The sequence below is a fragment of the Myodes glareolus genome, chromosome 9 (genome assembly GCF_982192425.1).
Source record: "Myodes glareolus chromosome 9, mMyoGla1.1, whole genome shotgun sequence".
Lineage (NCBI taxonomy): Eukaryota > Metazoa > Chordata > Mammalia > Rodentia > Cricetidae > Myodes > Myodes glareolus.
The window spans coordinates 53,425,411-53,442,101 of record NC_142034.1 but is presented as its reverse complement, the minus strand read 5'-3'; the positions used below and the strand labels follow the sequence as shown (position 1 = coordinate 53,442,101).

The 16,691-nt window shown below is 47.1% G+C and overlaps 1 protein-coding gene across 1 annotated transcript; it reads left to right on the top strand.

Moving 5' to 3' along the window:
• The first annotated feature begins 3,988 nt into the window (after positions 1-3,988).
• On the top strand, positions 3,989-14,156 carry Zfp3 (ZFP3 zinc finger protein). Its single transcript, XM_048448568.3, has 2 exons — positions 3,989-4,354; positions 12,466-14,156. Exon 2 carries the CDS (start codon positions 12,474-12,476, stop codon positions 13,941-13,943), a length of 1,470 nt encoding a protein of 489 aa, XP_048304525.2. The 5' UTR covers positions 3,989-4,354; positions 12,466-12,473; the 3' UTR covers positions 13,944-14,156.
• The last annotated feature ends 2,535 nt before the right edge of the window (positions 14,157-16,691 follow it).

The following is a 16,691-nucleotide window of genomic DNA, read 5'->3' as shown; positions in this document are numbered from 1 at the left end:
TAAAAATGAGCCTAAAGCAAGCCAGTGACGAGCACTCTTCTACAGCCTCTGCTCAGCTCCTGACTCCGGGCTCCTGCCTCCAGCTCCCGCCCCAGCGTCCTCACTGGGCCCTGTGATTGCGATGAATGAGCCAAATAAACCCTCTCCTCCTCACATTGTTTTTGGTCGTGGTGTTTATAACGGCAATAGACGGCAAACTGAAATGGTTATTAGGGGAGAGGAGAGTGCATGGTGCCAAGGCTTCTCAAGGGAGAGCTGCACTTAGGTGTTATTACCAGTACATTTAAGGTCCGGCAGCTTCCTAAGTTAGTCTTCAAAGGATATAATTTGCAATACGATGAACCTTTTCTAAAAACATTTTTTGGAGATAGGGTCTCACTATGTAGCCTTGTAGGACTCCCTAGGTAGACCAGGCTGACCTCAGACTCAGACATCTCTCTGCCTCCGCCTCCCAGATGATGGTATTAAAGGTGTGTGCCATCACTGCCTGCTTCTCTAGTAATTTTCTTAAACTTTCAGTCACCATAGAGAGCAGGGGCAGCAGGAGCGCTGACATTTTGTCCCACCATGAGATAGGAGCAAGCATTCCATGGGAACTGATCCCACCAGCAATACAGACTAAAGAATCAGAATAGAGATCTCTAACCAGACCATACAGATCAGGACTGCTCGCTCATTCACTAATAATTCTCACCCTGTCCCTAGGCTTCTATTTAAACCTAAAGTTCATACTGGTACCCCAAAGATGGGCTTGGGGGGTTCACTGGATCCATCTTTTCTTCACAATGTGGCATCACTGGCCCAATCTTTCCCTGTCCTTCACCACCACCATTTCTACTGTTGTATGGGAACAGGTGTCTGAAGAAGTTGGCTGGGATTCTGGGACTGGAGATTTGCCCTAGAACTCTGACATCACAGCCACCACTGCACTGATCCAGGCTCTTGAGGAATGCTCACTAATGTGGGTGTACTAGATAAAAGACGGCAGAATCTAAGGTCTTCCGCTCCTGGTTCTGGAGTCCGCGGTGGCCGTGTGTACGGCAATGACTGTGCTGTAGCTCCTTGGTATCGTGGCTTAGAGGAAGGTTTGGGAGGAGTGGAGAAGGGTGAAGTTGCAGCAGCAAATGCGGCTACACTGACAGGGAAGTAGAAAATGATTCCTGAGTGTAACTCCTAAGGTTATCCTATGACTGTAGGCTGGGCATGGAGATATACACCTCTGATCCTCGCACTCGGAGGCAGAGGCGGACAGATCTCCATGAGTTGGAGGCCAGCCTGGTCTACATAGTGAGTTCCAGGATAGCCAGGGCTATGGAGAGAGATCTGTCTCAAAATAAACAACAACAACAACAAAGTGTTTTCCCCACTCACTGTTAGCACCCTGAACAAGGAGGACAGACTTTAATAAATTAGCATATATTAATTATACATAATAATGAGTTTCATCTTTCATACACCTTATATTTTCATCACATCCCCTGTCACCCTCCCCTTTGCCCCTCCCACTTCTGTTCTTTCTCGTTCTCTTCCACCTAGCCTCCTTTCTACTTCTTTGTATCGGTGACCTGGTGAGTTTCATTAGCGTTGTTCTTAGAAGTGTAGGTAGGAGTTTGCTTACAGAGCAAAGGCCCCTGACAGTGGCTGCACCACTGAAGATTATTTATTATCTTCACATAAATCTTCATGGACTGAGGGGGCCTAGGTTTCTCTCTCTTTCTCTCTCTCTCTCTCTCTCGTTTTCTGAGACAGGTTTTCTCTGTGTAGCCCTGGTGGTCCTTGAGCTCTCTCTGTAGACCAGGCTGGCTGGCCTCAAACTCACAGAGATCCGCCTGCCTCTGCCTCCCAAAAGCTGAGATTAAAGGCGTGTGCCACCACCACTTGGCTACTTTTTATTTTTTGAAATAGAGTCTAACTCTGTAGCTCTGTCAGGAACTCACTCTGTAGGCCAGCCTGGCTTTGGACTTAGAGCCATCCTCCTGCCTTTTTCCTTCCCAACAACTAGAAGACAGGTATATACCATCCATCATACCTATCTTAAAATGTATATGTGTGTGTGTGTATATATATATATACACACACACACATATACACACATACATAATTGCGCACACACACACGCACACACACACACACACACATATAGTATGTGTGTGTCTGGTGGTTTCAATGAGACGTCCCCATAGTCCCAGGCATTTAAGTACTTGGTGGCATTGTTTGGACAGTTCGGATGTGATGTCTTACTGAATGGAGAACGTCACTGGAAGCAGGCTTTGAGAGCTCAAAGACCTGAGACGTTTCTAGTTTGCTTCCTGGTTGCGGCTTAAGATGCGAGCACTGCCTGCTGCAGTAGTCACCAGGGCTGCTGGCACGCTTCCACTGTGGTGTGGAGGAACTCTAATCCCTCTGGAACCGTCAGCCCAAATGAACCCTTCTTTCTACGAGCTGTCTTGGTCGTGTTGTCTTATTACAACAAATAGAAAGGTAACTAACACGGAAGCTGGTGTCAGGCTATTACTGTGACAGGCCCAGCCACGCTGTTTTTGGAGGAACGTGGAAGACTCTGGACCTTTGGCCTAGAAAGGCTGTTTTGGACACAGGATAATGGGCCATTCTAGTAGGAGCTTGGAAGAAAGTCGTACTGAGAACTCTTCAGACTGTGGAGCTCAGCTCAAGAGGTTTCAGAGGGGAATAGTGTTAAGCAAATGGGCTAGAGACGGTTGTGATTTTTTTTGGAAATGTCACAATGTTGTGATAATGTGGGTGGTTCCTGCTCATGGCCTAAGAACTTGCCTAAGGCTAAATGGGAAAGAAAAGGACTGACTTCTTTGGCAGAGGAGGTCTCATGGCGGCCTAATATTGACTCTGTCATATGGTTAGAAATCGCTCTTAGACGGATCACCAGTGAAAAACAGCAAATGGGAAAGGGAGAAAAATTTAAAAAGTAGTTTGAAGTGAAAAAAAAATGAGCACCAAGAAACTTAATGCTAAACCAGTGTTTGTGCTGGGAGAGATAATGAAATGCCTTATCAGCACTGGGCTAAAGGGAAGGGCACCACTCTCAAGGCAAGACTCCTTCCACTGAGGCTTCTGGATTAGTCAGAGGAAAGAGGATCAGACAAACCCAGGGCCACCACAGTGCCCCAAAGTCGGGGACAGGCTTCTGTATTTGCCTAACTACAGAAATAACGGTGAAATAGAAAGGACTGTTGTGATGTATATTCACTACACAGCCCAACAGGAATGAAAACATCACCTTGAGCTCAGCATTGGGATAAGGTGCTAGGGTCCAGAGTCCCTCGTTAGCCATTTTCACACCACTATCTGACCGGCTGCCCTACTATCTGCAACTACCTAGAATTTTGACTGATTCCGTTAGAACGCTCATTTTAGAAGTTGGGTGTGCTGTTTTAGGCCTCTAATCCCAGCATCAGGGAGCCTGAGGCAGGAGGATTGCCTCAAATCCGAGGCCAGCCTGAACTACTAGTACAAAGTTCAAGGCCAGTCTGAACTACAGACTAGGACTCTGCCACAAAAACAGACACAGAGACAAAGGTCTATTTCACTGCGCATGGTTGCTTATCCCAGCACTTGGAAGGCTGAGGCAGGAGGATCACCACATACATATTCACACACATTCTGAGGCAAGAAGAGACCAAATTTATTCAAGAGAGAGGAAGGCCAGCAAATAATTCGTATTGCCTGAACAAGCTAGGAAAATCACACTCAACCTTAAGATTTTTTTCAAAGCACCATTCCCTGAAGTCTTTCCTGACCTCAACGCAGGTCTCGCCTCGCTCCTAGAAGATGACAAGCATACCCTAAGTCTAAGGGCCTGGGCTGACAGACTCTGAGGGAGGTGAATTGGCACAGACGTGGAGGTGTGGAGGGTGCTTCTCCACGTTCCCACGGGAAGAGAACCGGAGTTGCAAGTTTTCCAGCCCACGGAAACGGCAGGGGCGCGCAGAGCGGCTGCTACGGAGCGGAAGTGCATCCCGGGAGCCGTTCTAGGAAACCCGGAGGACCCCGCGCGTCAGTGGTCGAGGGCACCGTGGGTATCGCGAGGTGCCCTGGGACGTTCCAGGGAGCCGACCGGCGCTCGCCAGCTGGATGGCGATGGGGTGAATTAGGGCGAGAGCAGCGGCCAGGGAAACTGGAACGGGCGAGGGGGCGTGAGCCCTCTGGCCACCTGTTCCTCCCGCGAGTGCGGCCCACGCGGGTTGGCCTCAGTGCCGCGCGGCGCCGGAAGTGGCCGGTGTCGGTCGCCCGTGACACCAGACAACAGCTGCGGTTCTGTGCGCGCCGCGGTGCAGCGCTCCCGGCCCGGCGGAGTGAGCGTGGGCGGCATCCGCCAGCGGTGAGGCCTCTCTAGTTCCGTCCTGCCCGGGGGAGGAGGGCACCGGGCTCCCAGCCTCCAGCCGGAGTCCCGAGTGTAGGCCGGCCCTGAGTCTGGTTTGCTGTGTGACCTTGGACTTTATGGCACTGGGGACCCTTACTCCCTTGCCCATGGAGAGGGTGGGACCTGGGCAGTGTCTGGGACCGTCCCAAATTCTGCTTCCAGGCCTGGTCAGCCGGGGAACTGGAGAAGCAGGATCCGACGTGGGCATACCTGTGCCTATTTATCTTTTCTTTATCCCCGCCCCGCCACTTTGGTATTCCATTCCCTAAGGATACTGCTAGAACAAATGACAGGCAAAAGCTAAGGCCCCCGTGGCATGTTGTGACCCGTGCTAACAGGCAGGATATTGGCTTATGTTGGCTTATAAAGATTAAAGAAGATAGAATTAGGTGAAGAGATGGCTCAGTGGTTAAGAACACTTGCTACTCTTCCAGTTGGTTTCCAGAACTCGCCAAGGCAGCTCAGATCATCTGTAAGTCCAGCTCTGGGGGTTTGGCTCCTTCAGGCACCTGCACTCACATGCACACTCCTATATGCAGAAACACAACACATCTACACATAATTAAAAGTGATAATAATAATAAGGGAGATCAAATTGAGCACAGAATTAACAGAGTTCCCTTGATACTGGGTACCAGCGGAGGAAGATAATAGTGTCTTGGGGGAAGAACTTTTTTTCTTTTATTTGATTTTTTTTGAGATGGGGTCTCACAGTCTAGCTCTGGCTAGTTTAGAACTCACTATGTAGACCAGGTTGACCTCAGACTGTCAGACATCCACGTGCCTCTGTCTCCCAAGTGCTGGGATTAAAGGTATGTGTCACCATGCCAGGCAAAGAACTTATTTTTTTTATAAGTAATTGCTATATACATATAATAAGTTATAATACACACACTGCTCTGGTCTCTAGGTAGCACTGTCTGGTTCACCATCAAGACAACTGCAGATTTGTTACCCAGATAGCACACAGACCTTCACTGAATATTTATCAGGTATCAGAAGTGTGCCAAGCACTGAGATTACATGGGTAGTATCATCTTTGCTCCCGATCTAGAGCACCGTTCTCAACTTGTGGACCAGGTCACAACATTTTGGGGGTCGAACAACCATTTCACTGGAGTCATCTAACACCACCGGAAAGCATAGATATTATATTATGATTCATAACAGCAAAATTACAGTTACGAAGTAGCAATGAGAATTTTATGGTTGGAGGCCACCCCACCATGAGGTATTAAAGGACTAGCATTAGGAAGGTTGGGGTCCACTGTGCTAGAGGAAAGCAAACGAGTCGCACAGTAGCCTAATGGCTCCATGGAGAAGTAACGTTTGCTAGGGCCTGCAGATCAGAAAACAAATGGTGGGGATGGTACATACTTCAGCTGTATCTTGAAGGTGTTTGTTAAGGGCACAGGTGGGCAGTAGTATTCCAGGAAATGAGAAGAACTTGTTCTCAAAGGCAGAGAAACTAAAGAATGGACAATGTTTGGCCTGCGGGACACTGAGCACATCTGCAGCTGCCAGTTGTTTTGGAGAATGTGAGTAGAGGTGGGAAAAGGAAACAGGTTTGATTGTGAGAGCATTGTGAGCCGTAGGAAACCTTCTTCTGGAGGCCTTGAGAGGAGCAACAAACAGGAAGTGCGGTGGAAACTGTAGTTGAGAGAGGTGAGAAAGGGGCTGGTGGGAACTGGATGGCTTCAGAGGACCAGGGACTCCTCCATCCTGCGGACGTCACCGTCACTAAAGGCTTCCAGGAAGAGCTAGTCCTCTTGCCAGATGGATAATGGAATTCAGCTCACCCTGGCTTAAAAATATGTGGTGTTTTTAAGTTTTATTAGACACGTTATTAATAGATATGTGTATCAGAACTTTCTGAATGAGATTTTCTGAGACTTTTCTCCCAGAGTGCATTGCAAAGATGATGCTGATTTTGTTTAACCAAGTGGAAGATGATGAGCTGGACATGATATTCATGTCTGTGATCTCAGGTGCCCTGGAGGCTAAAGCAGCATGGTGAGTTAGAGGCCAGATTTGGAAACCTAGTGGGAGCCTGTCTCAGAATAAAATAAAAAGGAAACAGGGCGTGATGACACATGTGTTTATTCCCAATGCTTGAAAGGCAGAGGCAGGTGGATCTTTGTGAGTTCCATGCCAGCCTGGCTTACATAGCAAGTTCTAGGCCAGCTGTGACTACATACTGAGACCCCGTCTCAAAAAACAAGCAAATAAACAAAAACACTCAAAAGAGCTGGAGGTATCGCTTAGTGGTTGAGTCTTGGGTAAATCATTAGAACTTTGGGCGTGGGGACTCCATCAAAACCAAAAGTAAAAAATTTGAAAAGGAAGTCCAGAGGGGGTTGGGAAATACATAGCCACTTGAAATACCACCTCCTGAAACCTGTTCTTGGCTGGGTATTAGAAAGGCATTTACTTGTGGAAATGGTTATTTTTTTTATTTTTTACCCAGCATCTCACTGTGTAATCCAGACTGGCCTCAAATCCATGATCCTTCTGCCCTGCCGTCCCCCCACCCCAATTCTTTCTCTCTCTTTTTGTTTTTCTGCTTTGTCCTCTTAAGGGCCAAAGTTAAAGGCACTAGAAGAGCTCTTATGTAAGATAGTACTTCCCAAATGAAATAATGCCATGGATGGAGAAGATAGCTAACAGCTAGGCATGGCAGGTGATACATGCCTTTAACCCCAGTTCTTGGGCGGCAGAGACAGACAGAGCTCTGTAAATTTGAAGCCAACTTAGTCTATATAGTGAGATTCTGCCTCAGAAAAAGATAGTCACACCTCCATAATGTATCCTTACAGTTGTACAGACAGCATCTTTAATTTTGAAAGATTTCAACAAAAAAGGAGAAATCAAACTTTGGGGTCTTTCCTTGCTTTGTGGGAAAATAAGATGCTGGGGTCTTCTAGTTCACTTAGAGGGAGATAACAAAGATCTTCCATGCCTTCAGGATTCCAGGATAGATCAAGGTTTTTTTGGTTGGTATCTCCCCAGGGTAGGCTGGTGTTGGTCACCAGCGTCTTGTGGTTGACAGGAGGCTAGGCAGAGAAAAGGACAGTACAGAAGTCACCTGAAAAAAAATCACTTTTCCTTCCCTGCCAAGGTTTATTGGGATGCCAGCCCCCTAAATCTCTGATCCAGAAGGAACACAGCAGCAAGTGCAGGATATAGATAAAGATATCTGGGGGTAAAAGGATTGAATCAGCTCACATGTCTTCTCGTCGTGTCCTGTTTATTTTTCCAGTGTTCTCCCTCTCGGTGTTCCCTCTTCCAGTGTTCTCCCTCTCGGTGTTCCCTCTTCCAGTGTTCCCTCTTCCAGTGTTCTCCCTCTCGGTGTTCCCTCTTCCAGTGTTCCCTCTTCCAGTGTTCTCCCTCTCGGTGTTCCCTCTTCCGGTGTTCTCCCTCTTGGTGTTCCCTCTTCCAGTGGTCTCCCTCTTCCGGTGTTCCCTCTTCCAGTGTTCTCCCTCTCGGTGTTCCCTCTTCCAGTGTTCTCTCTCTCGGTGTTCCCTCTTCCAGTGTTCTCCCTCTTCCAGTGTTCCCTCTTCCAGTGTTCTCCCTCTCGGTGTTCCCTCTTCCAGTGTTCTCCCTCTTCCAGTGTTCCCTCTTCCAGTGTTCTCCCTCTCGGTGTTCCCTCTTCCAGTGTTCTTCCTCTCGGTGTTCCCTCTCCCAGTGTTCTCCCTCTTCCGGTGTTCCTCTTCCAGTGTTCTCCCTCTCGGTGTTCCCTCTTCCAGTGTTCTCCCTCTTGGTGTTCCCTCTTCCAGTGTTCTCTTGATCGCACAAAGCTTCCAGTTTACACACCCACACAGACACAATTAGCAATTCTTTGGCAATAACAAGGTTACCAGGCATGCATTTTTCTGGGCCAAGATGGTAGATAAGGCTGATAAAGCAGGCACCTGTTAACTCAGAATTGGGCCTGACTGTGAAGTGCCGGGACAGGGGCATATCTGTCAAGGGTAAATAGAGGATGGGGCTCCGAAGTCTAGGAGGGGAGAGAGGAAGTTTGTGTGTGTTAGTTAGGCTAAAATTTGTAATTGATAAATGTAGAAAGAAAGCCTTGCTGTGTACTTTCTGAGCACTTCTATCCCTGTGGTGGCTGGGAATACAGCATTATGGTAGCCGTGGCAATCAGTGTAAGCTGCGGGGAGGAAGGATGGTGCTTGATCTGCATTGGTATTTTCACCAAATGCTGTCTGATTAGAGAGAATCTCTTATCACTAGGTTAAAGTGAAAAGCTGCCACTGTGTAACTTCTGGAGACTGCTGCTTCCAATGCCAGGCTATACAGTGAGGCTTTCGTAACCACTGATGCCCAGGTGTGAAGAAATTCCTTTCTCTGGGGCTGGTTTGATGTAGATTTGACTGTGAGAACAAAGATTTGAGTGAATATTTTTACACCAGGACCCCACAGTGTGGGGAAAGGTCAGTTACCAGTACAGAGGGGAGTTATGCCCAGTAATTGATAAATACACTGCTGAGGTTTCTTTGTGATGAATTCTACTATGGAAAGGGGTAGTGTTGACCAAGGTCCCTATCCCCCTGATCCTGTAGCTGTTCAGTCCCAAAGAAATACAAAGAGGTTTACATTAATTATAAACTGGTTGGCCTATTAGCTCAGGCTTCTTATTAACTAATTCTTACATCTTACAGTAACCTATAATTCTTGTCTGTGTTAGCCACGAGGCTTTTTACCTTTATCAGTGAGGCATTCTCATTTTGCTTCCTCTGCAGACTGCAGACTGAGCTTTCCTCTTCTCAGAATTCTCCTGTTCTCGTTGCCCTACCTCTATTTCCTGCCTGTCCATTCAGCCTCTACTACCTGCCTGGCTACTGGCCAATCAGCATTTTATTAAAGAAATACAACTTATAAATCTTTACAGGGTACAAGATCATTGTCCCACAGCAGGGAGCACTGTGGCTTCACAGGGTTTTACAGAAATGACAGCAACTATTCAAAAGGCAAATATTCCCAAAGCTTTGCAAGTTGGGTGCTAACCTTGTGATTTTGTTAGCTGTATTCTCACCATATAGTTCAGTGGACCACAGTGATGTGGGATGCCCTTCTGTATGTGTGTTGCTTTTTATTGGTTAATGCATAAAGTTCTTTTGGCCAGTGGCTTAGCAAAGTAAAGCCAGGCAGGAAATCTGAACAGAGATGTATCGAGAGAGTAGGTGGAGTCAAGCAGACGCCAGTCAGCTGCTGAGGAAATAAGACATGTCAAAAATGAGGTGATGCCATGGCCATGTGGCAATACATAGACTAGTACAAATGGGTTAATTTAAGATGTAAGAGCTAGCTAGAAATATGCCCGAGCCATCAGCCAAACAGTATTATAATTATAGTTCCTGTGTGATTATTTGTGTCTGGGCGGCCAGGAGATGAAAGTGCAGTCTCTGTCTACACACAGCATCTCCCTCATCACCTGACTCATCTGCCTCCCCTAGTGGGCTCTCCAGTCCTCACTGTCCTCGCATTTTCTCACTCCTTAAGCCCTGTTGCTCTTCCAGTACCACCCCCTTTAGTACGAACATTTTCAAATCTGTCACCAGAGAAAACCCGTGTCCTTGTAACACTCTTATATTGCAACAAACCCGTCTCTCAGGCCCTGTTCCTGTGTCTCTGTTTCATCTGCGGTTCCTTTGTTGTCCCAGGAGACAGTTTCTAGTTTTTAAACCACTGGATCTCCCATCTGCTTAAATGGTGTTCGATTTTGTTTTGAGGGTCTGAGAATCGACTCCCACTGTGCCTGTGTGTGCCTGGTAAATGCTGACACTGGACTTTGTTCCTAGGTTTTTTGTTTTGTTTTGTTTTAATAAGGGGGGAGTAGGTCTTGTTAAGTTGCCCAGACTGGCCTCCAGTTCAAAATCTTCCTACCTCAGGTTTCATAGTAACTGGGATTCTTGGCATGTGCCACTATACCTGACAACATAGATGCTTTCCAGTTCCCTCTGCCACTTCCGTGGTGACTTCCGTGGCACTGTTAACCATTTCTTCTTCTGTTGAAGATTTCTCTTCTCCACCTACCCCTTTATTCTCAGAGGGTGAATAAGAACATAACCCACTCAAGTTAGGTTAATTTGAGGGAGGTTTAGTAGCCAAGAGGTTAATTGTTTGTGACAGGGCTGGGCAGAGTGTTGAAGAATCGAGTGGAATAGACTCCTTAGGAGGACTTTCAGTTGAGGGACACCAATAGCTCAAGGCAGTATCACAGGAAGGAACCAGAATAAATCAGCTGACCATCATCTCTCCAGTCTTCTGTTGAGTCTCTCATTGGTAGAAGCATCTGGAAGCCAAAGGACCTGTTGTGTGCCATACAAGTTAGTGTTCTTGGCCAGAGAGCAGGGTGGAGAGAGGTAGAAAGACCTTGGAGGGGTTGGGGGAAGTACAATTAATACGATAATGGTTTTCCTTACCGTTGATTTTGGATTCTAAATTTCTGTCTTCAGTCTCTGGTAGTTTTTATATGATGCTCATGCTGAGCCCTCTCAAATCGGTGTCTAGTATTGACTTTAGTATTAAGCTTTTAGACCAGTATGAAAATTGCCTCTATATGGATATCTCAAAACCAGGCTTGTCCAAAACGGTTCATTCACCACCTTCCTGCTTAAACTAGCTATCCCTTCAGGATCCCAAAGCTTGGCGCATCATTACCCATCTAATTATCATCCCTCAAATTAAGTGTGATCTGATTTACTGTCTTTGATTCTTAACTCGTCTTTTGTTCTAAGATTTAATTTTTGTTTACAAGTATGAGTGTTTACATGTATGTATATGTGTGTATCATGTGCATGCTTGGTGCCCAAGGAGACCAGTAGAGGGTATCAGATGCCCTGGAACTAGAGTTGTCAATGGTTGTGAGCCATCCTGTGGTGCTGGGAACTGGATCTGGGCACTTTGTAAGAGCAGCAGCCAGCGTTCTTAACCACTGAGCCATCTCTCCAGCCCAGCCCTCCTTTACACCTTATCACACACTAAGTTTGAATAGTTTATGAAGTCACACTAAAATTTATTTGAAAAAAATATTTGTAGAATAGATAATAAACATCAGAAAAAGAAGACTTCTGAGAAGTAACCTCAGCGACATTTAAAGTACCTTTTTAGTTACCATCTCCCGGCACAGCCCCGGCTGGCTGTAGTCATTATCTCACGGTACAGCAACAGCTGGCTGTAGTCACTATCTCCCGGCACAGCAACAGCTGGCTGTAGTCACTATCTCACGGTACAGCAACAGCTGGCTGTAGTCACTATCTCCCGGCACAGCAACAGCTGGCTGTAGTCACTATCTCACGGTACAGCAACAGCTGGCTGTAGTCACTATCTCCCGGCACAGCAACAGCTGGCTGTAGTCACTATCTCACGGTACAGCCCCGGCTAGCTTGCTGCTCATGGTTCTTCTGTCTCAGTCTCCAGAGTGCTGGTTACATACACCTGCCACCGTGTCTGCCTCTTTTTATCAAGCTTCAAAAGGTTGATCAGTTTGATGCTGGAGAAAAGAAATTGATTACTAGAGCTGAGTGGGATCCATATGACATTTGATACAATTCATTTGTCATTTGGGGGAGATTTAAAGATGGACCCTCTCATTATCCAAATGTAGAGGGGAAGAAGTTACTCTTGTTCTGATTATAGCTATGTCATGTCAACCCTTTGACCAGGTGACGCGTCTACACTGTGGCCTGCTCTGTAGGGCAGATGGGTAATGCAGACTAGACTAAGACTGTGTCCTCTTGTGTAGCTATTTCATCCTAAACTCAAACGTTATTTCTGTTAACTTGTCACGTTGCTTTGTTCTTCCCTTTTCCATATATTCTGTTAATATGGCCATTAATTTCCCTACATGTTTTCTTCAGCACTTTTGAGTTCCCCTAACTCACTGTCAGCGTCATACAGCTTTTGCCAGTTTCTCTTTACCATCTGGTCCCTTTTCTGTCTTTCGCACCCTGCCGAAGACGGTTTTTCTCACTTTCTATGGTCAGTGTCTGCTGTTTAGCATGTCCACCGTGTGGTGTCATTTAAATAGGGCACAGCTTCACACACTCACCCTCTCATTGCAGGCTGTGATATGGGGACTGAGGAAAAGGAAGAAATTTCTGAAGAATCCAAGCCACATGGGCCAGTGTTCGAAAAACTTTCACAGGAGGTTTACCAAGGTCATGGGTTTGGAGCGGCAGGTGAAGAAGACGTATTAAAGGGACATCTGAGAAAGTCTCCTCAGGAGAGAGACTTTGCATCAGGGTTAGTTATCGTCAAGACGTCATCCTTAGGTGAGAAAGAGCAGGGTAGTAGTGGGAGTGACAGCGGCTCCAGCCCTGACCCAAGGGTGGTGCTCTGCCGTGGAGACCCTCCAGCAGAGAGGGTTAGCGTGTTTGCCACTTCTGCCCAGAGCCTCATGGAGAGCGTACAGCTGCATAAAGCACAGAGGACTTCTGTGGGAGAAAAGCCTCACACATGTAAAGAATGTGGAAAAGCTTTTAATCAGAACTCGCATCTCATCCAGCATATGAGAGTTCACAGTGGAGAGAAACCCTTTGAGTGCAAAGAGTGTGGAAAGACATTTGGAACCAACTCCAGCCTTCGAAGGCACCTGAGAATTCATGCTGGGGAGAAGCCCTTTGCTTGTAACGAGTGTGGGAAAGCCTTCATTCAGAGCTCACATCTTATCCACCATCATCGAATTCACACAGGAGAAAGGCCTTATAAATGTGAAGAATGTGGTAAAGCCTTCAGCCAGAATTCAGCCCTTATCCTGCACCAGAGAATCCACACTGGAGAGAAACCGTACGAATGCAATGAGTGTGGGAAGACCTTCAGGGTCAGCTCCCAGCTTATTCAGCACCAGAGGATTCACACCGAAGAGAGGTACCATGAGTGCAACGAGTGTGGCAAAGCCTTCAAGCACAGCTCGGGCCTCATCCGACACCAGAAAATCCATACTGGAGAAAAGCCTTATCTGTGTAACGAATGCGGGAAAGGCTTTGGTCAGAGTTCTGAGCTTATCCGTCATCAAAGAATTCATACCGGGGACAAACCCTACGAGTGCAATGAATGTGGGAAGACTTTCGGGCAGAACTCAGAGATTATCAGACATATTAGAATTCATACTGGGGAGAAGCCCTATGTATGCAAGGAATGTGGGAAGGCCTTCAGGGGTAACTCAGAACTTCTCAGACATGAGAGGATTCACACTGGAGAGAAACCCTTTGAATGCTTTGAGTGTGGCAAGGCTTTCAGGCGGACCTCTCACCTAGTTGTCCACCAGAGAATACACACTGGGGAGAAACCCCACCAGTGTCACGAGTGTGCAAGGACCTTTTGGGATAACTCGGAGCTGCTGCTTCACCAGAAGATTCACGTTGGAGAGAAGCCTTATGAGTGCCGGGAGTGTGCAAAGACGTTCAGTCAGCACTCGCAGCTCACCATCCACCAGAGAATCCACACCGGAGAGAAGCCGTACGAGTGTCAGGAGTGCCAGAAGACCTTCAGTCGGAGCTCCCACCTCCTCCGACACCAGAGTGTCCACTGTGTCGAGTGACCTGCAGGCCACTGTGTGGGACGGCCGAAGCAGGCTCTTCATTCCTTCACACTCTGTCCCCCGTCCTTGGGTCACATGCAAGGACAGGCCCTCCTCTGCCCATGCCCTGAGCCTTGGCTGTGGGAGCTGGTGGAAGTGACGGGGCAGTTTCATGAACTATTTATTGAGAAGTTTGTGTTCTGAATTAAATCATAAAATTGTTTCAGGCCTTAATTCTCCTCTGTCCTTTCCTTCCTTCTTTCCCTCCCCACAGGGTCTGCACCTGTGTCTAAATTGTTGTTCTCTGTGAAAGTGGGGACAGGATTCACTGCCACAAACTACAGAGTGACTCACTGTCTCCTGAGATGTTAGAAAATCGTGACCTATTCTCCAGGCCATTGTGTAGCCTTGGGTACCTTAGTAAGCCCACCCCCCCACCCCCCGCCTTAAATTCTTCCAGTCATGTTATCAAGTTCCCTTGAACATGGCGACATTAATGAGAAAGCAGGAACCTGCGTCTTTTCACATCTGCTACGCTCCTTACTTATCTGAAGAGGGGTCTACGAAAAGGAAGCAGTTTACAGAATGGCGTGGAAGCCTCAACACCTGGAGGAAGAACCAGAGAGAGACAGCTGAAGTCGGCTACTGAGCACGGGCTGGAGAGGCTCAGCGGCAGCTATCCCAAGCTGCTCACAGAATCCCAGCTGCATGCACTTGGTCCTAGCTCCTCCTGCTGCCGCCATCCTGTCAGGAAGCAGTGAACAGGGTGGTGTGGCTTTTCTCTGCCAGGCACCAGGCTGTGGTGGTGAGCTGGATAACTCAATGAATCAGGCCTGGCCTTTCCAACATCTGAACTCTCACGACCACCAGCTGGGGGCTCTGGGTAATAGCTGTAGATGTGACCGCTCTTCTTGGCGTGTCTTATGGCCAAGAATTCTTTTTCCAACATCTCTGCATGTCTTCTGTGTCTTCCAGTTCTCTTGTTCCCATGTGTGATGTGCGTAGTAGGAACAGAAATTGCACTAAAGAAAACATTGCAGGCCTGGATTCTTATCTGAGAACTCTCCCTTTAATGAGCCCTCCAGTTCCTGGTCTTTGGTTTTCTCATCTGCAAAATGAGGGGTGTTGAATGAAATGATCTCTGAAGTTTCAGGCAGTCTCTAAGAAAATACGCTAATCACCAATTCTTTTTTCAGTACTTGAGTTTCATAACCCAAGGCTTTGTGTATGTCAGGCAAGCAGTCCACCTCTGAGCTTCAGCCCTGGCCCCATCCCCTTCCAGAGACAGATCCCAATGAGCTGTCCAGTAGCTGTGTGCCAGGCAGTGTGCTGTCAGCTTACACTTATTTCCCGTGATACCTCTATGATGTGGGTATAGCTTTACTCAGAGACAATTTACATATCATAAAGTTTGTGGTGTTAAATGTCCAGTTGAGTGATTTTTGGTAAATTAGAGTTGCACGATTTTCCTCAGTGTAAGTATTCTTAAGCCAGCTTAAATGATGAATGAGTTTAGGTGGGGCAGGGAATGTTAGGTGATTCACCCATGATTGTGTTCAGTCTAGAGCTAAGAGTCCAAGGGTCTATCAGCCACTGTGCTGTGGATAGGCTCCTTCATTAATGTCTGATTTTAAGCCCTTTGTACACTTTTTTTTTTTATTACCAGTCACTACACAGATGTGACTATCTTGGCAAATGTGACTCATCACAGCCCAGTTCTGCAGGGCAGGCTTTCTCTATCCTGAGAGCACTTTTCAGGTTTCTACACTTGGCTTGAGAGAAAAGCAGTCAAATAAGCGGCTACTGAGTCCATTCCACAGTGTTGCAGGCGGCCCCTCTGCTGCAGATGCTGGCAGTAGAAGCTCTCTGGCTGCTTCCCTCTGGTGGTTACCAGTGCAGTGTGGTCTCCCTCGTTTTTGTTGCTTTGCTTGGGCTCAGAGAAAGCTGCTCCCACACTGTCCCTCTGGACATCACTCACCTCTGTAACTTAGGATTTTTGTGGTCCCTTACTTTACTTCCAAATGCATCCCTTTCCAGTCCTTATATAGAGCCAGCATCTAATAAAGCTCATTTATAATGTGATTGAATATTACAATAAAAATTAAAAAGCCAAGTGAAACCTTGTCTAAAAAAGACATCAGCACTCTTCAAACTCCCCAAAGGAATCCTCCCAAGACACGCTTGTGAGGACCACGGCCTTCCCTGGAGATGAGCATGCTGTGTAAAGGCGGAGGTTCTCATGTCTCTCCTTTCAGACTTCACTCTCAGAAGTTCTTGGTGAAACCAGCAGTGCAGGGTTTTGTTCTGTTCTGTTTGAGACAGAGTCTCTCAATGTTGCCGGGACTGTCCTGGAATTTGCTGGGTAGACCTGGCTGATCTCAAACTCAGACCCGCTGGTCTTTGCCTCCCAAGTGCTGGGATTAAAGGTGTGCACCACCATGCCTGACCCTTTTCAGGGCTTAGTTTTGGTTTTCCTTGCTGTTGTTTTGGTTTTTAGTTTTCCCAAAAAAGCCAATCCTTCCACCTAACTTCAACACATAGTTTCTTTCTTTTTGCTTTCTCCCTTCTTTCTTCCTTACTTTCCTCCCTCCCTTTTTTTTGTTCTTTCTATGTCTTAAATAGCCCAGACTGACCATGAACTCCGTTTGTGGCTGAAGATGACCTCGAACCTCTGAACCTCCTTCCTCCACATCCTCAGGCACCACTACACCCAGTTTATGCTGTGCTGGGGACCTCACTCGGCTTTGTGTGTGATAGGCAAGCACTGGA

Coding starts and splice junctions, on each gene's coding strand:
- Zfp3 (XM_048448568.3), top strand. CDS start 12,474: ATGGGGACTGAGGAAAAGGAAGAAATTTCTGAAGAATCCAAGCCACAT.